General features: G+C 58.4%; 1 protein-coding gene across 6 annotated transcripts in view; it reads left to right on the top strand.

Moving 5' to 3' along the window:
• NLGN3 (neuroligin 3) overlaps positions 1 to 20,390 on the top strand; it is a 49,039-nt gene extending 28,649 nt beyond the window's left edge. For 3 of the 6 annotated variants that reach the window (XM_065410484.1, XM_065410483.1, XM_065410485.1), the window contains 5 exons: positions 265 to 454; positions 7,472 to 7,479; positions 13,246 to 13,263; positions 15,019 to 15,808; positions 19,550 to 20,390. In XM_065410484.1, the coding sequence (XP_065266556.1) occupies positions 265 to 454; positions 7,472 to 7,479; positions 13,246 to 13,263; positions 15,019 to 15,808; positions 19,550 to 20,390 (1,847 nt within the window). The remainder of the gene's footprint in view (positions 1 to 264; positions 455 to 7,471; positions 7,480 to 13,245; positions 13,264 to 15,018; positions 15,809 to 19,549) is intronic. The other 3 variants (XM_065410482.1, XM_065410481.1, XM_065410480.1) reach the window with 1 other exon arrangement.
• Positions 20,391 to 24,241: the final 3,851 nt, after the last annotated feature.

Genomic DNA, 24,241 nt, shown 5'->3' with positions numbered 1-24,241 from the left:
TGTTCCTGGGGGCTCTCAGTGGGGAGGTGCCAGGGGCTGGCAGGGAAATGGGGGCCCCGGGGGCTCACAGTGGGGGTCCCTGGCCTCAGCTCTGAGGCTCACAGTCAAAGAAGATCCCAGATGCTTGCTGCACGGCCTTGGCCACAGGTGCTCGCAGCTGGAGGTTTGAGAGGGGCTCCCACGCTGGCTGGGACTGGAGGGGATTGTGGGAGGTCAGGAGACCGGCTGCTTGCTGTGTCCTAAGTGGGTTCCGTTTGGCTGCAGGATTCCTGAGCACCGGGGACCAGGCAGCCAAGGGGAACTATGGGCTGCTGGATCAGATCCAGGCGCTGCGCTGGATCAGTGAAAATATTGCCTTCTTCGGGGGGGACCCCCTGCGAATCACTGTCTTTGGCTCTGGCATCGGCGCCTCCTGCGTCAGTCTGCTCACTCTCTCCCACCACTCAGAAGGTAAGTGTGGGCACTCCCAGCCTGGCTGTGAGCCAGCCCCCAGCCAGTGCTGCTGCCAAGCACTCCTTAGCAAAGGGAATGAGAGTCTAGTGGTTAGAGCAACAGAGATGCAGGCAAGGCACTAGGGTTCTGTTCCTGGTTCTGTCCCCCTTCTGTCCGCCTTCTCCAGGCCTGCATTTCCCCATTGTAAATGAAGAGTGTAACCCTGGCCCCCCTCCCGGGGGCAGGGAAGGGGAAAGCGGTTAACAGGCTTGCACTGCCTGGGTGGCTGGTGCTAGATGGGCCAAGCGTGGGCTGTCCCCAGGAGAACAAAGGTTGGGGAATGTCCGAGAGCACGTGTGGGGTTGGCCTGGGGCTGTAGGTCTGTAGCTGTTTGGGGTGTGGGATCAGGAACAGAGATGCCAATCCAGACTAGTAGGATGTGGACAGACACTTCTGGGACCTCTACAAGAGGCTCCATCCCGGCCCCCTGATGCAAGGCCATGGAAATATAACTGGAAACAGAATTACCCTTGAAAATATCACTACAGCTCCCCGGACCCCTGATAATATGCCAGGGCTGAAGGGCGCCTTCAGTGGATCAGCCCTAGGAATCCCTGGCCCGGGCAGTGTTAAATGACACTGAACCTGACCCGCCAATCCAGCCCCTCCCTGCAATGGGCTCTGGTGACTCATTACTCTATGGTTCCAAAGCAGAAATGAGTCAGAACGGGCTGTGGGAGCAGCAGCTGCAGACTGTTCTGTCGCTTCCTCCCATTCCCCAGACAGGAGCTGTGGTAAATGGGTTACCCCTGAGAGGACGTGTCAGCACCTGAGGGTAAAATACATTGTCGAGATGTCATTATCCCCAAGCCCTGCAGCATGAGCCCAGGAAATTCACAGGTCAGGGGAAGTTTAACAGCACTCCAGACATGGTAAGGGCTTGAAATGCAGAGCTAGGGCCCTCAAGTCACCTTAACTCTGCCCTGTCACAGACTTTCCCAGCCCCACCCTGCAGACACTCCTGATGGGTCCACACTGCATCTGGGAGAGCCTCCCAGGCCAGGTCCACAGACTTGTGCCAATGGGGCTCACAAGAGGGCTCTACAGAGAGCTGTGTAGATGATGCTTTGATGTTCCAGCTTGGGCTGGAGCCGAAGGGGAGTTAGGGAGCTTGAGAGCTCCAGCCCAAGGCGCTAGCATGATCCCTGCTACCGCGAGTCTATGGAGCCAGGCTGGGAAGCTCGCTCCCAGTTGGAGGGTTGACACCCTCGTTAACAAACCGACAGAAACAACAAATGGCAAGCGATTTGCCTGCTTCATAGATCACAGAACCGCCTTAGTCTCAGCTGGCACCTAGAATGGAACCTTAAACTTGCTGCAAAATGGAAGAGTTAGGAAAACATGCACTCATTAAATCCGCATACCAATCCATTAGGTGCAAATAAAAACTAACATGCAAATGCAGGAAGGCCTCCAAGCCAGAATGGGGGTAAAACCTCAGCCCAAACCTCTGCAAAATCGACACCAGTGACCTGGTGTGACCCTTTTTGGGGGGTACCTGAGCTGTCTGGGGTGAATTACTCCCACCTGCTTACTCACCGGCCACCAGCTGCTGCCAACACAGGCGTTGTGCTCGAGCTCCGTGGCCTCTGCCGGCTGGCAATTTGCACACCCCACTTTGTGACACTCGAATGCCCAGTCCCTTATCTTCTGAACACCCACAATGCACGCTGATCCGCTGCTTCAGTGGAGACAGTGCAGCCCTGTTCACTGGTTTCACCTCAGTTCCACAGTCTCCTCAGCCCAAGGCACTTGGACAGGTTCATAGTCAAACCAAACTGAAGTTTATTGGACAGAGCTTGAGATAAAGGCTCAAGTAAAAGAATGTGGAACCATAAGGTTATAGTTAGGAGAAAAACACAAAATGCAATCCAGAGCCTGTACTTAGTAACAAGTGCCTTTCCTGCCTAATAAGAGATTTCTCACCCACTGGTGAGTTCTTGCAGCACTTCTCCAGCTGGCAGAGTCACTCCTTTGTAATGGTGCACCATTTGGGCCATTTCTTCTCCTCTCAGACAGTCTCTAGCTATTCTTCCTTATCCCAGGGAGAATCGTTTGTCTTTGTAAATCTGCAGCCTGCATCCAGTCTAGCCAGTAAACGCAGGCTTTCTTCACAGATGCTGAATGGGTCAGCTCTCTGCCTCCCCCTCCTCAGGTGAGAGCTTTCAGTCCCAGCACCCTGGGAACACAATCTCCTACACATTGCACAGCGCTGAAATTGTTCCTGTACAAACACCTCGCAATAACCAGGCCAATCAGTGAGTTCTTAGCTTTGGGCAGAGAGCACACAGCCCCCTCGGAGAGCTATTCTGAAGTTGGTCGAATACAGGGGTGTGATCTACCTGCCTGGGCATGGCTGGCTGTATTACACCAGGGACTCCCACTAATCAGCTGCCTGCTGATGATCTGGTCATACTGTCACCCACACAAGGGTGTCTACAAAGGACAGTATACTGCCTAGAAAGCCCCTGCAGCACTCACGCTCTGCAGGGCCCCTGGAAACAACAGAAATCAGGTGATTTTCAGAAGAGCCCCAAACGGTCACATTCCATTACAGAAACATGGACGTTGAATACAGCCTAAATCACACTGGCCCAGGCCACTTTTTAATGCTGCAGAGCATTTCCCATGGCCAGGGAGACCTTACAAGGAACAGCTCTAGGGGAGTGTGCATATGCTGAGGAATGTAACAGGTGAGGCATGGGGCTCTATGCAGGTACCTGGGGTGTGGGGCATAGGGTGTGTGTATATAGGGGGGGCAGGCAGGAGAGACATAGGAGTGTGCGCATGTACCTGAGAAATGGGGGGGGGGGGCTGAGGCATAGGGGGTGCAGGTACCTGGGGAGGGTTAGAGGTATATATGGGGATGTGCAGATCTGGGTGTGAGGATGGGGAACGGGTGCATGGGAGTACCAGTGTTTGGGCATGTATATGCAGGAGTAGGATATAGGGGTGTGTATAGGTATCTGAAGGGGCGGGCATATGGTGGGGGAGGGGAACAAGATGCATGGGGGTATCTGAGCTGGGATATGGTGGAAGTGGGCTATAGGGTTGCATGCAGGTATCTGTGTGGGAGCTGGGGTGAGGTACAGGGGTACATGCAGGTATCCGTGTGGAGCAGGGACATGTCCGAGGGGGGTACAGGGGTGTGTGCGGGTATCTGTATGGGGGCAGGGATGTGGGGGTGGAGTGCAGGGGTACAAGGGGTAGCTGTGTGGTGTTGGAGTACAGGGGTGCATGCAGGTATCCATGTGAGGGCGGGGATGTGGGTGGGGTACAGGACTGAGTGTGGGTATCTGTGTGGGGGCAGGGATATGGTGGGGAGGGGTACAGGGGTGTGTGCGGGTATCTGTGTGGGGGCGGGGATATGGTGGGGAGAGGTTCAGGGGTGCGTGCGGGTATCTGTGTGGGGGTGGGGATGTGGTGGGATCGGGTACAGGGGTGCATGAGGGTATCCGGGTGAGGGTGGGGTGGGGTGGGGTGGCTATCTGTGTGGAGCAGGGACATGTTGGAGTGGGGTACAGGGCTGTGTGTGGGCATGTGCCAGTGGCTCTCTGAGGTGCGTCGCTGGCTCTCTCCAGAGGGACTACGGCCCCGGTGTGGGGGTGCGTGTTCTGATGGGGGTGTGAAGCCGCCGTGCTGCCGATGAGGTGCCCTGTGCGTGTTCGTGCGCTGCTTGTTTGAGACTCGGTGCTGTCTCCAAAGTTGCGCTCGCTTCCTTGGCAACGTCCTCCTGGCTGCTCTTCCCAGGCTTCCTATCACCCCAGCTTTAGCCTAAGTGAGCCCCAAATGGCAGGTGCCAGCATCTAGTGCCCTGGGGCTTGTGCAGCTCCCTCTGGGCGGGTGCTCAGATGTGCCTTGCTGGGCTCCATTGAGCCCTGCAGCAGAAGCAAGGGCGTGTGAGATGGGGGTGAAGGTGGATGAGAGGGCAGTGCCAGCCAGCCCTCGGGAGGGGCAGGAGCAGGCCTGCACACATGGGTACAGGCGAAGGGTAGATTCTCAAAGAACAGGGTGCTGAGCTCTTTTAATGGTCGGGCTCCAGTCGCGGGTGCTCAGTGCCACCCAGTGGATTTGGCTCCCCAGGCATTGGGGTCCCACCATGAGGATCTGATGGTGGAGGAAGCTCAGCAGCTGTCTGCCTCTGATGGACCCTAGACAGATGGGTCCTTCTAGAATAATGGGCCATGGGATCCGTTTAGCATAAGGAAAGAAAGGATCAGAGAGACAGGGCACAAAGCCATCGGAGACATCTTGCCACGTTGTGCCCTCTCCTCCCAGTAGGAGCGGTGCTTGCCCTTGCTCTACGCAGCCCCCTGGGATCTACAGGAGAGATGTTCATGAGCACGCAGTGTGGGGATTCGGAGAGCCAGGCTGGCCCCTAGAACCAGCACTGCCAAAGGGTGGCCCTTTAGCACTGGATGTGCAGGAGGTTTGTCAGCCCAGCTGCAGCCAAGGCAGGAAAGCCCCTGGCTCACCCAGTCAGTTTCACGATGCGTTAGCAGGGTCAGATTCCTTCATGCCTGGGAGGAGATGCCACTTGGGTGCAGGGGGCCGTAGTGCCCAGCTGGGCTCTTGCTGATGGCCATGCACTGCGCAGGCCCTAGGTAATCTCCAGCTCAGAGGCAAGGGAGAGTGTCACTGTCTCTGCAGCTGGGAGCCGGGCTCGTGTCTCCAGAGAGGTGTTTCCTTTTGTATCCTGGAGCAGGGTGAAAAGGAGGGACCAATCCCTGTTCAGCCAAGTGCCCAGCTTCCCCCCCCCCACCCCACCCCCAGCTGCTCTCCAGTAAGCCTTTCCAACCTCACCTCTGTGCACACCGGACATGTGCAGCCTTGCAGCCAGCACTCCAAGGCAGGGGGGAGCCACCACGCTCCTTCCTAGGCTTAGCCCTCTGGGGGTCCCCAGGGCTGGGTTGGGCCTAGTGTGACTCTTTGAAGCACACAATTGTCTTCTGGGCTCTGTCACCTGCTGCCTATGCAACGGTGCCCCAGGGACTCCTCCCCCATCCCTGAGACCCTTGCACCGAGACAGAGTTTGAGCCACTCTCTGAGCGTGTTACCAGACGCTGGGTGCTGAATCTCCTTTGCCTTTCAGAAATTGGCTGCGCACAGAGCTGCTTGGGCCTGAGTTTTCTGTGGGGTGACAGACCTCTCTGAAGAGGGAGGGTTTGGCTGAGTAGGTTGGGAAGGTGGGTTCCTACCCAGTGGGTGGAGGGGGACAAGGATGGATGTGGAGGGTGTTCAATTGTGCAGCTCAGATGGGGTGGTGAGAGGCTGCTGGCTCAGGCATCTTCCTTCATCATGTGTTGGCAGCTCTGTGAGCTCTCCGTGCATTCATGGCAGGGGACCCAGCCTCTGCCCAGGGCCTAGTGACCAGGCTTTGAAGCCCCCTGTTGAAAGGGCTCCATTTGGTGGGATATGGTTGTGGCCCTGGTGAAACGAGGTGGCTTCAGGCTCTGGAGGCTGGCTTCCCAAAGGATGCATATGGTGGTGCTGTGGACTCTGCCCCTCCCAGCCGCGCACCGTTCTGCACAAGCTGGGGTGGAAGAGGTTTATCTCAGAACATGAAGGCCCTTTTCCCGTCCAGCCTGCATGCAATGCTGGTACTGTGGCTGAACTGTGCCCTGTCCAGCAGCTGCCTGGCTGTGTGTCTCACTCCCCTCCTTAGAGACATGAGCTGTTAGGTCACCTGGAGGCAGGTGTGCCTAGGGCACGGCTGCCAAGTTTGCTGGCCTCAGGTCCATTGTTGTTCAGGAAATTTGCAGGTCCACCAAGCGAAGTTCTCTGCAGACTTTCTCAAAGCTCTGCTGCTGGAGCAGCCCTGCACTCCTGCTGTGAGCTTGTCCAAAGGGGCCTGGGTTCAAAATGAGGTGAAGGCCAGAGCCTGCATGCGTCCTGCTGCCCCGGCACAGTCCCCACGTGGGACATGGCACCTCCCAAGGCACCTCCTGCTATGGCTGTCATGTCTGGGAAGCGCTCCTCTTTGGGACGCGCCTTGGTTTCCTCTGATAACCTCTCTTCTCAAGAGGTGTGTGCGCTGCGCCCCTCACTGTACAGGTGAGCGCTGCCTCCTGGCCTCTGTCCCTAGGGCTGGACCTGGCTTTCTCCCTCTGCTGGGCCAGTTCTTTCCTTGTGCAGCCGTCCTCAAGAACGGGCTCTAACTGGGCACGTACCTCTGGAAAGATGATGGCAGCCAGCGGCCTGGCTGCTCAGCCCTGCTCCGCGAGGCTGCAGATGGACGTTATTTCTTATGGCACCTGAAGCAGTTACTAGCCAAAAGCCTTGTCTGCACGAGGTCAGACGGTGGGGTTAGCGCCTTCGCTCAGGCACCGTGACTCCTAGCGTGGGCAAGGTAGCTGCAGTGTCCCTATGTGTGAGTTGGTTGGGGAAAACCCTAGGCTCCCCTGCTGGAGCTGCCACATGGACAAGCTACTTCTTCCTCCTCTGGATGCCAGCAGGGTGTGTTTGAGTGGGGGTGGGGTTTCCATCCTGGGTGTCGTGTATTCCCAGAAGTGTGTGCGTGCACACAACTGTCTCTGCATGTGTGCAGCATCTGTGGAGGTGCAGGTTTGTGGAGAGCAGGGGTTCTCAACCAGGGGTACATGTACCCCTGGGGGTACACAGAGCTCTGCCAGGGGTGCATCAGCTCATCTAGATATTTGCCTATTTGTACAACAGGCAACATAAAAAGCAGTAGCGAAGTCAGTACAAACTAAAATTTCATACAAACAGTGACTAGTTTGTACTGCTCTATATACTGTACACTGAAAAATAAGTAAGATTTATATTCCAATTGATGTATTTTATAATTATATGGTAAAAATGAGAAATTCAGCAATCTTTCGGTAATACTGTGCTGTGACACCTTTGTATTCTTAGGTCTGATTTTATAAGCAAGTCGTTTTTAAGTGAGGTGAAACTTGGGGTACGCAAGACAGATCCGACTCCTGAAAGGGGCACAGCAGTCTGGGAAGGTTGAGAGCCACTGGTGTAGACAGTGGGTGTGTGCCTCCCTGCAGGAGTCTGCGTGCATGCTATTGGACATATAGTCGGGTGTCAGTGTGTATATATTGGTGAAAATCTTCTTGTAGGAGCAGGTGTGTGTTCCTAGTGCATGTGCACACGCCTGCAGGAGCAGGTGTATGTAATGTGTGTGCAGGATATGGATCTCTCTGGAGCTGGTGAATGCCAGTGGGAGGGGGAATGGTTTTCTCTGCACCTCAGGAGGGCGAGGAGCCTGTGCGTGAGTGCACATGCATGTGTGCGCGCACACACTCAGCAGCGTGCAGGCTGGCTCTCTCCGTTGCAGGAATGCTGCAGAGGCAGGCTGGTGTCGGGCTGTGACGGGCGGGGGTCGCGCTCGTTGCAGAGATCATTTCTGGCTGGGCAGACCCACCGCTGCAGAGCCTCCGTTTTTTTTCCTAGCCAAACAGTTACACCTGCTTGGGATGCTGATTCTCTGCTCGTCTGCCCAAATGGTGCCCAGCCAGCTCCTCCCCATTCATTCCCCTGGGCTTCCCAGAGCCTGCACATGCCCAGTGTGCCAGCAGTGGCCGCAGTGCTGGGGGAGGGGAGTTGTTTACCTGGAGAAAGATGGCAGGGGCTGCCTCGTTCATTGGCTGTGGGGCCCTGGACTGCAGCCGCCAGCTCTCTGCCCCGGACATGGCGTTCTGCCTGCGCCTGCTCCTGTCCCTGCCACATGGCAATCCATTGGAGCAGTGGGTCGGGGGCCCCAGGAGGGATGGAAACCGCAGCAGCGGCTGGGGTTACTGAAGGTCGTTTGCTTTGCTTGGTAATCAGACTGAAAGCGCAGCATGGAAGAGGGGAGAGAGCCCCGAAGGGGAAGCGACTGCCTGAGAGGCCGCAGAGCAGGGCCCCGCTCCTAGCCCTGCCTTTCCTCTCCTCTTGCAGGAGCCCCGCCTGCCCCAGGAATCCTGGGCTTGGAGCAGGCAGCTCCGAGCTCTGAGGGGACAGTCTACACTGGAGTAAAAGGCAGGCGGCTTGGGCACGGCTGTGACCCAGGGTCCTGGGGCTAAACATTGCAGTGTAGACGATTGGGCTCGGGCTGGAGCCTGGGCTCTGGGACCCTCCCCCCTCGTGGTCATGTGGTCAGGCCATCACCCACACAGGAGGGTGTCCCATACCTCCCTCTGACGGGGACCCAAGGCCTCTGTTCTTAGCCATGGCAGCCGTTGCGGGGCTGGGGTATGTGGGTGCAGTGCCCAGTACCGTGTCAGAGGTGTCCCGAGGAACCGTGCTGGCCCTGGAGCTCTGGTGCTCCTGCTGCCATTGTTCTTTGTATTTGTGATCAGGGCCCCCTTGGGCTGGGCACTGCACTAACAATAACCCTGCCCCAGAGACTCTGGGGCAAGACATGACAGGAGGGTGGGGACAGAGGAGGGGCCACATGGGGATGGGCTTCAGAGCTGCAAAGATCAGGTGGGTGTAGGCTTCCTAGGTTTTACTTTAATCGGATAAGTGATCAAGAGCTGTTAATGAATCACTAATTAGTGCATCCTCTCCCAGCACTGTGAAAGGCAGAGGCGGAGGGACATGCGCTGTACCAGGCTGCCCTGGGGAAAGCACCCCCCAATGTAATACATTCAAATCAAAGTGGATTCCTTGCCAGGAAACAAACCACCAGCACTGTCTTTACCCAGCAGACACTCATTAACAAGCAGGAGGGTAATTGCTGCTGCATAGATTTTAAAACCGCTCCCAACCCCGTCTGGCAGCCAGAACCTTAAAGCTGCCGCAAACAAGAGTGGCTGAGAAAATAGACAGCGGCTATCCCAGGCAGCCATGCACACAGAGGAGTAAAACACCCTGTCCTCTGCACTGTACACATCAGTCAGGGACCTGAGAGTCCCCCTGGAATGATGCCCCAGCCTGGGAGGCCCCCCCCCCTCCCGCTCTAAGATAAAGAGCCTGCAGTCTGCTGATGTGGTGATGCCATCACCCACCCGAGGGTTACACCTCCTGGAAACTCCCTGTGACACATGGGCTCAGCACGGCCCCTGGACACAGCCTGAGAGTTCAGAAGTAGGGTCTGCCCATACTACAGGGGCACAACCACCGTACTGCAAGCGTGCCACTGAAGTGTAGATGCTTCCTACAGCGCCGGGGGGGAGGGGTGTGTGTCTGTCAGTGTAGGTAACCCACCTCCAGGTGATGGAAAACCCCTTCCGTCAACCTAGCCGCGTCTCCACAGGGGGGCTAGGTCGCCCTAACCACGGCGCTCAGCACCAGAGCTAGGTTGGTATCGTTTTCAAAGTACAGCCCAAGCCTTAGTGTTTAGAGTGCAGCAGCTCGCCAGGGCCTGGCCAATGCACTATGGCTCCCAAGATGGATGGGCATGGGAAGGGGCTAGCGGGCACTGCCCACACGCTGTTGGGATGGTTTCATTTTGTCTTCAACAATGTAAATTCTCCTCTCCTACTGCTCCCTGGGCTCCACCCCCTCTCCAGCCCCAGCCCCTGATGCCCTCCTGCCAAGGAAAGGCACAGTTACTGCTGAGATGTAGTGACAGTGACCGTCCGCACGTCTCGAGAAACCCCAACCCCCTTGTTCTTAGCAAGGCAGTAATTTAACATATTCTAAATCAGACATCCCTGGTCCTCCAAATACAATCTCCTGGGGGCCTCAAGCTGGCTTTACAAGGGGAAGCTCCGTGGACCTCTAAGCTATAAAGAAACCATGAGTTTGAGCCAGCCCTCCAGAGAAGTATGGCTGAAAACATTCAACAGCACAAGCCCACTGCTTCAGCTTTATGGGAGTGAACAGCCAGTAATGCTGACTGGTACAGTCCCCTGGCAACCCACGAACCAACCTCCTGTGTGCCCAGGGGCTCCAGCACCGACAGCCACTGAGCACCGGGGTAGTTCCCCTGCAAAGAAACCCTCTGTGTGCCATGGGGCTCCAGCACCAACAGCCACTGAGCACCAGGGTGGTTTCCCTGCCCATTGATGAACAGAAAACAGGATTCAACTTTTGATGCCAATTCATCTGAAGCAGTAAACAGTCCCTACCCTGCAAAGCACTAGAGGGTCAGAAGCTCAACCAGATCAATCCCCGTGCCCACGTGTCATTGCTCCCCACTTGCCAGTACATGTGTTTGTCACGCAAAGCGAATCCCAGAAGTGATGGTTCCGGCCCCCTGCCCAGAGCAATTGCGCACCTAGGCCCCTCCTAACTCTGCGCGTGGACCCTGAAAGCCAGCTGCTCACTTTCCCTGGTTCTTGTGCCCTGGCCACATAGCACGAGTGGGGGAAAGCCCAGCCCTATTCCATTGGGATGTGGTTAGGAGTCCTGGGAAACAGTCCCTTGCTCTGAGGCTCTGGACACCCTCATCTCCATTTATTCAGACTTTTCTTTCTGTAATTTAAAATACCCAAAATAATTCCAACAAAACCTATTCCTGTTTGCCACCGGGAAGCTCCCGCCATCGGCAGTGTCTGCTGAGCTGGGCACTAGCCCAGCCTGCCCTGCTGAGTGAGTTCTCACCGCCCAGGCTCTTGGGACCTGTTGAGATCTGCTCCCACAATGTAAATTGCTGTGCCAGAACGCTGTGTGTGCTTGTGAGCCTTGGGGAGGACGGCAAAATACGCTGGGCTGCGCACTGTCTGAGTTCCCATTCAGCTAATGGTAGGCCACAGCGATTATGGTTCATTAATGTGGCTGAGGGTGGGGAGGGGCTTGGTGCATAGGGGAGGGGAGCCATCTCTGGTCTCAGACCCACCTCTGTTCGCCCAAGGGACATTTAGACTATTTTTCTTGTAAATTTGGTCTCCTTGTGTGGGGGGCAGCAGCCCAAGTGTGACTGCAGCCCGGGCAGCGTGCTAACACGGCTAAACAGAGCAGCGAGGGCGCAGGTGCTACAGACCTGGGATTGCCTCGTCACAGTTCTTGTTACCTCTGCTGCAATGGCAGCTGGGATTGCAGTGTAGCCACCCCCCGGGGTTGGAGACTGCACCCCGCTCAGTGCGGGGGGGGCATAGCAGGAACGGAAACATTGGTCACTTTCCATATAAGGCAGCTCAGTATCCTTGGGGCGGGGTTGCCCTGTGCACTGGCCGAATAGTGGGGCATTTCAAACCAGGAGGGAGCACGTCAGAAAACACATTAAAATCCTCAGCGTTAGCAAGGAAAGTGTTTCCACAGCCAGGAGGGAGTTGCAGCAACAGGTGAATCTCTGCCCCGGCAAGAACGCAGGAAGGCAAGAGAGAACCTGGTTTGGCTAAAAGGCAAACCAGGAAATCCAGCCCCGACGGGGCCAAGAGGAAGGAACATAAACGATGGCAGAGGAATGGTGGAAATTAGGAGGCTAAGGGCTTGTCTGCACACAAAAATGCCTACGCGGCCTCTGTCCAGTGTAAGCAGTACAGCCACTCGCCGTATCCTGGGGTCACTGTTCCTGGGTGGGCAGGGGATGAGCTGCCTATGGCACGTTCGCTATCTGGCTAACTGATCCACCCTGAGAGCGTGCTGGTAGAAGTATGTTGTTAAAAAGTCACTCCCCATCACCGTTATATTAGCACAAAAATCTGTGTGTAGGCGGTAGGGGGTTGTGAAGCACAAAGAGAAAAACAAATCTATTCTCTGAGCTCATCACAATCAGGAGCCTGCAAGAGACTCAGTGGGGCTGCTGGAGCAGCAGAGAACAAGATGGAGATTGGGGGTTGCGTGGGTGAGGACGGTCACAGTCACTTTACACATACCCTTGCTTCTGAATGGGTGTCATGGACCTGGTACCCTCCAGCGTCCAGCCTCAGCCAGAGCTCAGCCTGGCTGGGGCTGGGAAGCAGCTTCCTCCAGAACTGGCTACAGAAGGGCTTCTGCACTGCAGCTAGGGAACAAGTGTCCGGGGATCACAACCCCTTGCCCCCTTCCCTTTGTGCCCAATGGAGGGCATGCTGGCTAGGTCCTAGCTAGGCAGGGGCAGGCCTGCTATGGAAAAGATCAAGACCAGCAGCTGCTGGTAGTGTCAGAGTTGGGAGCCTGGGCAAGCGGGGCCCCTGGGCAAATCCCATGTGGGAATCCCGGTGTCCAAAGCACCCCCGTAGTCCAACCAGCGCTGCTCCCAGTAGGAACCCCCGGCAGAGAAGCTGGGCTGGGATGGTTCCCTGGTGCCACACAGAAGGTATGCTGGCCCAGGGAAATGAATGGTATTTGGCAGGATGGGTGTCAGGAAGCTGCCATGTTACCTTAATCCTGTAGCCCTTGTGCTGCTGGCAGGTGCCAGGACAAAGCTGGGTTGGCAGTGCTGGCTGCACTTGTACAGGCCTCTGCACTCGGGACCAGCTAGATCTCCTTTGAGCCAGGCCCCCCAGGGGCTGAGCTCTCCGCTCCCCCAGGGCTCTTGTGGCCTGAGCAGGCTGGGGAGCAGAGAGCCCCAGGGTGTGCACGCCAAGCCCTGTCTCGCCCCATCTCAGCCCCCGCAGGCTCCATTTCCTGGGAGCCCTTTGTATTCTGAGCACAAGTTCCATTGATGCGGAGCTGGAGTCTGGCCATGCATTCCTCTGCCTGGGCCAGGGCCTTTGTGGCCCTGCTTTCCAGGGCAAGAGTCCACTCCCTCCTGTGTTCCCTCCAGCAGAAAGGCCTCCTTTGTGCCCTGCGAGGCCTGCGTTGGCAGAGAGCTGGGCCCAGCTGGGCAGGAAGTATGGCTTGGGGGGCGGGGGAGAGTGGTGGTACCCAGAGGGAGCAGCTGAATGGGACACGCAGGGTTAAGCTGCCCTCGCACAGGCTTAGCTCTGCCAGCTACCAGCACTCGGAAGGGTGGTGCCAGGGCAGAAGAGCTGGGACAGCTGCAGCTGGAGGGATTCTGTGGTGCCATCACCAGCTCTCTTCAAGGCTGCTGGACTTCAGCAGGGCAGGAGCATCACCCACTTCCGGGGCATAGCTGCTCTGTTTTCTGCTTTGCCTGTAGGCTCCATGGGGCCAGGCCCCAGTTGTGTAGCACTGAGTATGCTGCTGCTGCAGGTCGCAGGCATGGTCCCACTCTACCTTGCGTACCTGCAACTCCGTACTCCGGCTGCTTTGAAGGAAATGCTAACGAACGCAGGCTGAGACAGTGTAGACGTGTGTCTGTGCCCAGCCCCCTAGGGAGCTGTCCCCTGCTGCGGCTTGTTTGGTTGTGCTACAGGGGAATTGGTCAGGTGGTCTGGACAAATTGGAGAAATGGTCTGAGGTAAACAGGATGAAGTTTAACAAAGACAAATGCAAAGTGCTCCACTTAGGAAGGAAAAATCAGTTTCACACATACAGAATGGGAAGAGACTGTCTAGGAAGGAGTACGGCAGAAAGGGATCTAGGGGTTATAGTGTACCACAAGCTAAATATGAGTCAACAGTGTGATGCTGTTGCAAAAAAAGCAAACATGATTCTGGGATGTATTAACAGGTGTGTTGTGAGCAAGACACGAGAAGTCATTCTTCCGCTCTACTCTGTGCTGGTTAGGCCTCAACTGGAGTATTGTGTCCAGTTCTGGGCACCGCATTTCAAGAAAGATGTGGAGAAATTGGAGAGGGTCCAGAGAAGAGCAACAAGAATGATTAAAGGTCTTGAGAACATGACCTATGAAGGAAGGCTGAAAGAATTGGGTTTGTTTAGTTTGGAAAAGAGAAGGCAGAGGGGACATGATAGCAGTTTTCAGGTATCTAAAAGGGTGTCATAAGGAGGAGGGAGAAAACTTGTTCACCTTAGCCTCTAAGGATAGAACAAGAAGCAATGGGCTTAAACTGCAGCAAGGGAGGTCTAGGTTGGACATTAGGAAAAAGTTACTAACTGTCAGGGTAGTTAAACACTGCAATAAATTGCCTAGGGAGGTTGTGGAATCTCCATCTCTGGAGATATTTAAGAGTAGGTTAGATAAATGTCTATCAGGGATGGTCTAGACAGTATTTGGTCCTGCCATGCGGGCAGGGGACTGGACTCGATGACCTCTCGAGGTCCCTTCCAGTCCTAGAATCTATGAATCTATGAAACCTATGAATCTAGGTGCACGTTTCCCCTCTGCAGTGAGTTACTCTCTTAGCTGCTTGTACAAACTCAGCCTGTTGCAGAGGAGATGCTGCCTGTGTTGCAGAGGAGATGCTGCACCTAGCGCAGTGGGCCTGGACCAGAATCACTGGCAGCGCTGTAATTATCTCAGGCACAGACCAATCCCATGATTTAGACTTTTGAGAAGTTCCTGTGATTGTTGGGACCTGGGGGACACTGCATTAGATGCAGCCCTTAGGCAAGCTGCCCATGGGGCTTTAGGTGCCCCTAAGTTAGACTCGCATCTCACTCTTGCCTGCCTTAAGAGGAGGACAGCAGGAAGAGGCCTGCAGGCAATGTCCCATGCCCCCCAGGGTCCAGTTCTGCATCATCAAGGGCCTCTCCTGAAGCCAGAGCCCCTGCTTCTATCCCCCCATGTGGGATGAGTGTGTGTTTGGGGGCTCCTAGACAGAGGAGCTGGTTAGCCCCTTCTGTGCTGTGCCTAGAGTGCTCCTGCCAAGACCTGCCATTCATGCTCCTCTTTGCCTGCAGGTCTCTTCCAAAGAGCCATCATCCAGAGTGGCTCTGCTCTCTCCAGCTGGGCAGTCAACTACCAGCCTGTGAAGTATACCAGCCTGCTGGCCGACAAGGTAGGCTGCAACGTGCTGGACACTGTGGACATGGTGGATTGTCTGCGACAGAAGAGTGCCAAGGAGCTGGTAGAGCAAGATATCCAGCCAGCCCGCTACCACGTGGCCTTTGGGCCCGTCATCGATGGAGATGTCATCCCGGACGACCCTGAGATCCTGATGGAGCAGGGCGAGTTCCTGAACTACGACATCATGCTGGGGGTGAACCAGGGTGAGGGGCTGAAGTTCGTGGAGGGCGTGGTGGATCCCGAGGATGGTGTCTCGGGCAGTGACTTTGACTACTCCGTCTCCAACTTTGTGGATAACCTATATGGCTACCCAGAGGGGAAGGACACCTTGCGGGAGACCATCAAGTTCATGTACACAGACTGGGCGGACAGGGACAACCCCGAGACACGTCGCAAAACCCTGGTGGCCCTGTTCACTGACCACCAGTGGGTGGAGCCGTCAGTGGTGACGGCTGACCTGCATGCCCGCTACGGCTCCCCAACCTACTTCTACGCCTTCTACCACCACTGCCAGAGCCTCATGAAACCCGCATGGTCTGACGCGGCCCATGGAGACGAGGTGCCTTACGTCTTCGGGATCCCCATGATTGGCCCCACTGACCTCTTCCCTTGCAATTTCTCCAAGAACGACGTCATGCTCAGCGCCGTGGTGATGACCTACTGGACCAACTTCGCCAAGACTGGGTGAGGGATGCTCTGCCCTCCCTGGGCCTGTGTGTGTGGGTCTGTCCACCTCCCTGTGTGTGTCTGCACGCATGTGTGTGTGCATGCTCCTCCCTCTGTGTGCACACCTCCCTGTGCGTGGTGTGTGTGTGTCTGTCCACCTCCCTGTGTGTGTGCACCCGCCTCCCTGTGTGTGTGTGCATGCTCCTCCCTCTGTGTGCACTCCTCCCTGTGTGTGTGTGTGTGTGTGTGTGTGTGTATGTGCCAGCCCCCCTGTGTGTGTGTGCATGCACCTCACTGTGTGTCTGCACGCATGTGTGTGTGCATGCTCTTCCCTCTGTGTGCACACCTCCGTGTGTGTGTGTGTGTGTGTGTGCCAGCCTCCCTGTGTGTGCGCACCCGCCTCCCTGTGTGTGTGTGCATGCGCCTCACTGTGTGTGTCTGAATACGTGTGTGCACGCTTCCCTGTGTGTGTGTGTTCACCCGCCTCCCTGTGTGTGTGTGCACGCATGTGCGTGTGCATGCTCCTCCCGCTGTGTGCACACCTCGCTGTGTGTGTGTGTGTGTGTGCCAGCCTCCCTGTGTGTGTGTGCATGTGCCTCGCTGTGTGTGTGCACACCTCCCTGTGTGTGGTGTGTGTGTGTCTGTCCACCTCCCTGTGTGTGTCTGCATGCATGTGTGTGTGCATGCTCCTCCCTCTGTGTGCACACCTCCCTGTGTGTGTGTGTGTGCCAGCCTCCCTGTGTGTGCGTGCACCCGCCTCCCTGTGTGTGTGCATGCGCCTTGCTGTGTGTGTCTGCACACGTGTGTGTGCACGCTTCCCTCTGTCTGTGTGTGCACACCTCCCTGTGTGTGTGTGTGCATGTGCCTCGCTGTGTGTGTTTGCATGCATGTGTGTGTGCATGCTCCTCCCTCTGTGGGTGCACACCTCCCTGTGTGTGTGTCTGTGTGTGTGTGTGTGCCAGCCTCCCTGTGCGTGTGCACACGCTTCCCTGTGTGTGTGTGCATGCGCCTCGCTGTGTGTGTCTGCATGCATGTGTGTGTGCATGCTCCTCCCTCTGTGGGTGCACACCTCCCTCTGTGTGTGTGTGTGTGTGTGTGTGTGCGCCAGCCTCCCTGTGTGTGTGCACATACACCTCCCTGTGTTTGTCTGCACGCATGTGTGTGTGCATGCTCCTCCCTCTGTGTGTGCACACCTCCCTGTGTGTGTGTATGTGTGCACCCGCCTCCCTGTGTGTGTGTGCATGCGCCTCGCTGTGTGTGTCTGCACACGTGTGTGTGAATGCCTCCCTCTGTGTGTGTTTGTGTGCATGCGCCTCCCTGTGTGTGTGTCCACGTGCACCTCCCGTGTGTGTGTGCATGTGCCTTACTGGAGTTTGTATTAGTGTGGCGGGAGAGTGTGTCTGCACACCTTCCCTCTGTGTGTGTGTGTGTTTGCACAGTCACACTCTGGGGTGCAATCCAGACTAATAAGGGTTGTGTCACCATCTGCCCCATAACCTGGGGATCTCACTATGCTTTGCTGTTACAACTCCCTCTCACGACCAGTCACCAGCATGCAGGGCACACCCTGAGTGGTTGTGTGTAGCTGGAGCACTCATCCCACCAGCCACACTCTGCCTGTCACAGCCTTGGCTGCTACCTGCGGGGTGACCCTGACACATGGCCAGTCCTGAATTTTCCCCCAAAACGTGTCTTCTGCGCCGTCCAGTTCTTTCCCAGGCAGCTTAGATATTAGAGATCCATTGCCCCTGTAAGAGGTCCGTGCACAACGGTTTGCTACTTTAATTGGCGTTCAGTGTCAACACAGCACTGGATTAGGTCTGCTTAAAAACACAAACCTGTTTGTTTAACTACCGAGAGCTAGATTTGAAGAAAGAAGACAGGTGTAAGGCAGTACCATGAGAAATGGTTACGAGAGAAATAAAGCTAAAACACTTCCCAGTAACTAAGACTTAATGAGCTAGACATGGTTCAAGGTCAAATCCCTACCACATGCTCCCAGCAACAGGGCTGACTAAATGTTCGTCTCAGTCCCTGCCAGAGTCCAAAGCCTGGTTCCTGTGCCCTCCTAGGGCAGGCCCGTTTTCAAATGGAGGTGCGGGCCCCTCTGGAAACTTAGCCATAGTGTGGGGACCCCCAAAGATCTGCAGCCCACAGGTTGAAAACCACTGTCTTAGGTGAGAGAGCAACTCCCTGGGGTGTTTTAGCCCCTCACTTTTATCGTCCAGTTCCCCTTAAAATGTGTTTTCCTGAGGGGTTCCCCTGGGAAAGTTCCTTCCCACCGTGAGGATGGAGACCTGGAGTCTGGTGGTGAAAGAGGTTCCGTGCTGTTTGCTAAATCACAGATCCATCTGTTCCTGTTCCCCCTTGTTGCCAAAGAATGGTCACGTGACTGGTAATGGCCAATCAACTTTGACACCTGGCAAGAGGTGTCAGCTTGTCCTTTGTCTTTGAGAAACAGGCTTACCCCCTCCCCAGACTTGTCTGGTAAACACATTTCAGTCGTAATTTCATCTTATGTTCCTAACTGTACATAGAAAGTTGCTGCACACACGTCACCATGGTATTACTCACCAGTGAGTTACTAGTTCTCAAATGATACCTCGTAAGGCATATTTTGTATGAAGATTATTACAGTGGTGTAGGGTGTGACTGCAGGGGTGTGTCCGGTCTCGCACCTCCCTGTGTGTGTGTGCACACCTTTCCAGAGGAAGGGGGTATGTGCTCCCTCCCTGTGTGCATGTGTGCACTCCCTTTGTGTGTGTGTGTGTGTGTGTGTGTGTGTGTGTGCCCCCCTCCCCGCACGTGTGTGTGCCCTCCCTCCTAACACGTGTGTGTGTGCACGCGCCCTCCCTCCCCGCACGTGTGTGTGTGTGTGCATGCGCCCTCCCTCCCCACACGTGTGTGTGTGCATGCGCACGCGCCCTCCCTCCCCGCACGTGTGTGTGTGTATGTGTGTATGTGTGCGCGCGCCCTCCCTCCCCGCACTTGTGTGTGTGTGTGTGCGCGTGCCCTCCCTCCCTGCACTTGTGTGTGTGTGCGCGCGCGCCCTCCCTACATGTGCGCACCCTCTCTCTGGGGCACACTCTGGGGTCGGGAGTCTGGCAATCAGGGGAGGATCCTGCCCTGACTGTGACTCCTCCAGGGGTCAGGGCATCACTGCGGAGCCACCTACACAGGCAGGGCCGTGGAGGGGCGGAATTTCTTGAGGCACTGGGAGGATGCTGGGAAATCCCACAAGCAGAGACGCGGATGCCATTCGGAGGGGGTTGCTACACTGCGTTGGGTTAGCGTAGCTGCTTCCCTGCTTGGTTCCGTTGGCCGGCTCAGCGCTGGCTGGAGCAGCCTGGTGCGCAGCTGGGTCAGGCACCTACCTTGCCATTCTGGAGGGCCGAGTCCAATGGAGATTTCACAAGAGGGGGTGGGGGTGGGGGTGAGTTTAGCTTAAGCCTGCGTTACAGTCTCTGTGCAGGAGCCCCTCACTGCAGCCAGGTGCCCGGCTCTGACAATGGGGGAAGCATGAGACCCGAGGTGAGAATCAAGGAGCATTGGCAGAGCTGGGCCAGCCGGGGGCTGTGGGTCGGGGTTGATGAGCCCCAGAGGGGCCATTCTGCACTCTGCGGGGCTCTAAGGTGCTGGTAGAGCCTCTCCCGATGGGCTGGGCCCTGTCTGCATGTGGCTCCCGCAGAGCTCTGTGCAGCACCCTGTCTCTGCATATTTCTCCAGTGCCACATGGACGGTTTCCGTTGTGTTTCCCAGGGACCCCAACAAGCCTGTCCCCCAGGACACCAAGTTCATTCACACCAAGGCCAACCGCTTTGAGGAAGTGGCGTGGTCCAAGTACAACCCTCGCGACCAGCTGTACCTGCACATCGGCCTGAAGCCAAGGGTACGAGACCACTACCGAGCCACCAAGGTGGCCTTCTGGAAGCACCTGGTGCCCCACCTGTACAACCTGCACGACATGTTCCACTATACCTCGACCACCACCAAAGTGCCGCCGCCAGACGCCACCCAGAACTCGCACATCACCCGCCGGCCCAACGGCAAAATCTGGACTACCAAGCGCCCGGCCATCTCCCCGGCTTACAACAGCGAGAACCCCAGGGAGAAGTGGAGCCCGGAGCAGGAGGCCGGCACGCTGCTGATCGAGAACCCCCGGGACTACTCCACCGAGCTGAGCGTCACCATCGCTGTGGGGGCCTCCCTGCTCTTCCTCAACGTGCTGGCCTTCGCTGCGCTCTACTACCGCAAGGACAAGCGCCGGCAGGACACACACCACCAGCCCAGCCCCCAGCGCAGCGCCCCCAACGACATTGGCCACACGCCTGAGGAGGAGATCCCCTCCCTGCAGATGAACCAGGCCCACCACGAATGCGAGTCAGGGCAGGCACACGATGCCCTGCGGCTCACCTCCCTGCCCGACTACACGCTGACCCTGCGCCGCTCCCCAGACGACATCCCTCTGATGACCCCCAACACCATCACCATGATCCCCAACTCCCTGGTGGGCCTACAGACCCTGCACCCCTACAACACCTTTGCAGCAGGGTTCAACAGTACGGGGCTCCCGCACTCACACTCCACCACCAGGGTATAGCTCCAGGGGCTGTGCCCACCCATGCCCGCACACGGGGGACACTGGCTGGGGCTGCGGGAGCTGACGGATGCAGATTGGGCAGCACACACAGACAGACCCACCTGGCAGGGTGGAGCAGAGCCCCAGGGCCGGAAGGACCCCTGGTGCGGGACAGGTGGGCTGCTCGCCCCTCTGGCTCGCTCTTCTGCTTTTATTTTGTAAAGTGCTTTGACTCTCCATGTGCTGAGAGGGCTGACGCCGGGGCAGCAGGGCCCAGCCAGAGCAGTGCAGGAGAATGGACAGCAGAGCAGGGGCAGAGAGCGTCACCCAGCCCTGCACGCTGCATCCCGCTGGAAACCCCCGTGCAGGACAATGAGAAGGACCTGCCTGGGGAGGAGGTGATGGCGTGCCTGCCCCCTGGCCTGGACATGGCACTAGAGGACTCTGCGCCACTGCGGAGTTGGTGCCTCCTGGAGCCCTCTTTCCTACCCCCAAGTACATCGGGGGCTGGCTAGGAGCAGTCCGCGGCATTCTCTTGCCATTGGACCTCTTGGGTTGATTGAAATTTGCCATTCAAAGTGCCATGGAAAAGGCTCCAGCAGTATGTCAAATTGTGGTGTGAAGCAGCTGCCTTGGGCCACTGGTGCTGGGCAGGGGGGGCTCAGTGCCCGGTCTGGACCTGGGGGCCTAAGGGCTCGGTGCCCGGTCTGGCGCTGGGCAGGGGGGGCTCGGTGCCCGGTCTGGACCTGGGGGGCTAAGGGCTCGGTGCCCGGTCTGGCGCTGGGTGGGAAGGCGCAGTGCCCGGGTTGTCGCTGGGCAGGGGGGGCTCAGTGCCCAGTCTGGCGCTGGGTGGGAAGGCGCAGTGCCCGGGTTGTCGCTGGGCAGGGGGGGCTCGGTGCCCGGTCTGGCGCTGGGCAGGGGGGGCTCGGTGCCCGGTCTGGACCTGGGGGCCTAAGGGCTCGGTGCCCAGTCTGGCGCTGGGCAGGGGGGGCTCAGTGCCCAGTCTGGCGCTGGGTGGGAAGGCGCAGTGCCCGGGTTGTCGCTGGGCAGGGGGGGCTCGGTGCCCGGTCTGGACCTGGGGGGCTAAGGGCTCAGTGCCCGGTCTGGCGCTGGGCAGGGGGGGCTCGGTGCCCGGTCTGGACCTGGGGGGCTAAGGGCTCGGTGCCCAGTCTGGCGCTGGGTGGGAAGGCGCAGTGCCCGGGTTGTCGCTGGGCAGGGGGGGCTCAGTGCCCAGTCTGGCGCTGGGTGGGAAGGCGCAGTGCCCGGGTTGTCGCTGGGCAGGGGGGGCTCGGTGCCCGGTCTGGACCTGGGGGGCTAAGGGCTCGGTGCCAGGTCTGGCGCTGGGCAGGAGGGGCTCGGTGCCCGGTCTGGCGCTGGGCAGGAGGGGCTCGGTGCCCGGTCTGGCGCTGGGCAGCGGGGGCTTGGTGCTTGGGTTGTCGCTGGGCAGGCGGGGCTCGGTGCCCGGTCTGGCACTGGGGGGGTGAGGGCTCAGTGCCCGGTCTGGCACTGGGGGAGGCGAGGGCTCGGTGCACGGTCTGGCGCTGGGCAGGGGGGGCTCGGTGCACAGGTTGTCGCTGGGTGGGAGGGTTCGGTGCCCAGTCTGGCGCTGGGGGGGGGCAAGGGCTTGGTGCCCGGTCTGGTGCTGGGCAGGGGGGGCTCGGTGCCCAGTCTGGCACTGGGGGGGCGAGGGCTCGGTGCCCGGTCTGGCACTGGGGGGGTGAGGGCTCGGTGCCCGGTCTGGCACTGGGGGAGGCGAGGGCTCGGTGCCCGGTCTGGCGCTGGGCAGGGGGGGCTCGGTGCCCGGTCTGGCAGGCCAACCCTATGCGTGGGCCCAGCACCTCTGCTCCTCTTGCTGCAGAGAATCTCTTTGTGTCGGTCGTGTCTCTTTGCAGAGATGTTTTTTAAGCAGATCTTTAGTTCTTTACACACTAACGGAGTCGCTGCGTTTTGTCCTTTGTAAAGATTTTAAACCAGGTGTTCTTGATATGAAGTAAAAAAGCCAGTTAGAATCTCAGCGTGTGCCGCTGCTCCCACCAGCCAGGCCCCTGCCCGCTGCCTTCCCAAGAGAGACCATCTGTGCCATGCCACCAAACCAGCAGCCTGGGCCGCAGGGCACGTCCCGTGGGCTGACATGCAGCCCTCTTTTCTATTTTTGATATTTCCCCTCCCCTGTTGTTCATGTCTGTGTATTTCAGCCAAATAACGTGTGTGCTATGGCCCAAGTCTGAGCGTCGCTCTGCGCTGCCAGCACTCCTCTGCCAACAGCCACTGCCACCCGTCACACACCTCCTCCCACCGCACAGCCTAGGACCCCCACCCCTTCACTAATACCCTGCTACGCCGCCACCCTCCCTACTAAAACCTGCTCACGCCCCTCCATCCCAGTCATCCACTGGCTCCCCCGCCACGCAGCTCTGCCGGCTCCCCCGTCCCCTGCCAGCCCCCTCACTGCCCTCCTCTGCCAGCTCCCCCCCGCCCTCCTCTGCCAGCCCCCTCCCCGCACAGCTCTGCCAGCTCCCCCGTCCCCTTCCAGCCCCCTCCCCGCCCTCCTCTGCCAGTCCCATTGCTGCTCCCACCCTTCGCCAGCCCTGCTGCAGGCCTGCCACGTTCTGCCTCTGTTCCTGCCTCGTGCCCCCGGCTCCACTCTGCGCCTGCGTGAGCTGCTGGGGGACAGCTGCACAGCAAAGCCCTGGCTCAAGCAGCCTGGTGTGGGGAGGGCTCGGCTCGTGTGGAGGTGAGGGACCCTACCTGGGTAGCGCAGTGAATGGTGCGGGGGGGAGGGGGGGTCACTCAGTATGTGGGCTCAGGGTATGTTTTATTGACGTCTCAGCTCAGTCCTTGCTGGACATTTCTCCACCTCCCAGAAAGACCCCAATATTCTAGCAGTCACCACTCAGGAGCCCAGGGCTGTGGGGCAGGATGGAGGGGCACTGGCGGGGCTGGGGGGGAGCCCGGGGCTATGGGGCAGGATGGAGGGGCACTGGCGGGGCTGGGGGGGAGCCCGGGGCTGTGGGGCAGGATGGAGGGGCACTGGCGGGGCTGGGGGCGGGATGGAGGGGCACTGGCGGGGCTGGGGGGGAGCCCGGGGCTATGGGGCAGGATGGAGGGGCACTGGCGGGGCTGGGGGGGAGCCCAGGGCTGGGGGGCAGGATGGAGGGGCACTGGCGGGGCTGGGGGCGGGATGGAGGGGCACTGGCGGGGCTGGGGGGGAGCCCGGGGCTATGGGGCAGGATGGAGGGGCACTGGCGGGGCTGGGGGGGAGCCCGGGGCTGGGGGGCAGGATGGAGGGGCACTGGCGGGGCTGGGGGGGAGCCTGGGGCTGGGGGTGGGATGGAGGGGCACTGGCGGGGAGCCCAGGGCTGAGCTAGCAGGAACATGCAGCACAGCTGGCTAAAGTTGGGGTGACGAGTTTCTTCCAGTCTCGGCACTGGAGGACTCTGCATGGGGCAGCCCCAGGGGAGCAGCTTTCGCCCGGGAGGGGAGAGGCCCATGGCTGCGTTGGGCCTGGGCTGTTGGACACAAGCTGCGCTTGGCCATTCCCTGCAGGCGCGGGAGCACCGGGCTGTGCGCCACGGCGGTGCCCGAGGCTGCCCCCAGCATGCCAAGGGGCCCTGGCGGAGGCACCCTGAGCTGGTGCTGCCTGGCTCCAGGCACCAGTGTCCAGACACAAGTGGGTGGGGAGGGGGTGCAAGAGTTGGGCCCCAGCCAGTGCGAGGCCAGGGGCTAACCCCGTCCCCTGCCAGCCCCCCGGCTGCCCCACAGAGCAGCTCAGCCCTAGGATGGGGGGGCTGCGCCAATGGCTAGTCTGCTCCTGCCTCCCCCCGCATGGCTGCTGGCTGACAGGGCCACGCTAAGCTCGCCCCGGGGGCCAA

Source organism: Emys orbicularis, chromosome 9 (assembly GCF_028017835.1).
Source record: "Emys orbicularis isolate rEmyOrb1 chromosome 9, rEmyOrb1.hap1, whole genome shotgun sequence".
NCBI lineage: Eukaryota > Metazoa > Chordata > Testudines > Emydidae > Emys > Emys orbicularis.
Note: the sequence above shows the minus strand (reverse complement) of the source record. Positions and strands in the feature narration are given on the sequence as shown.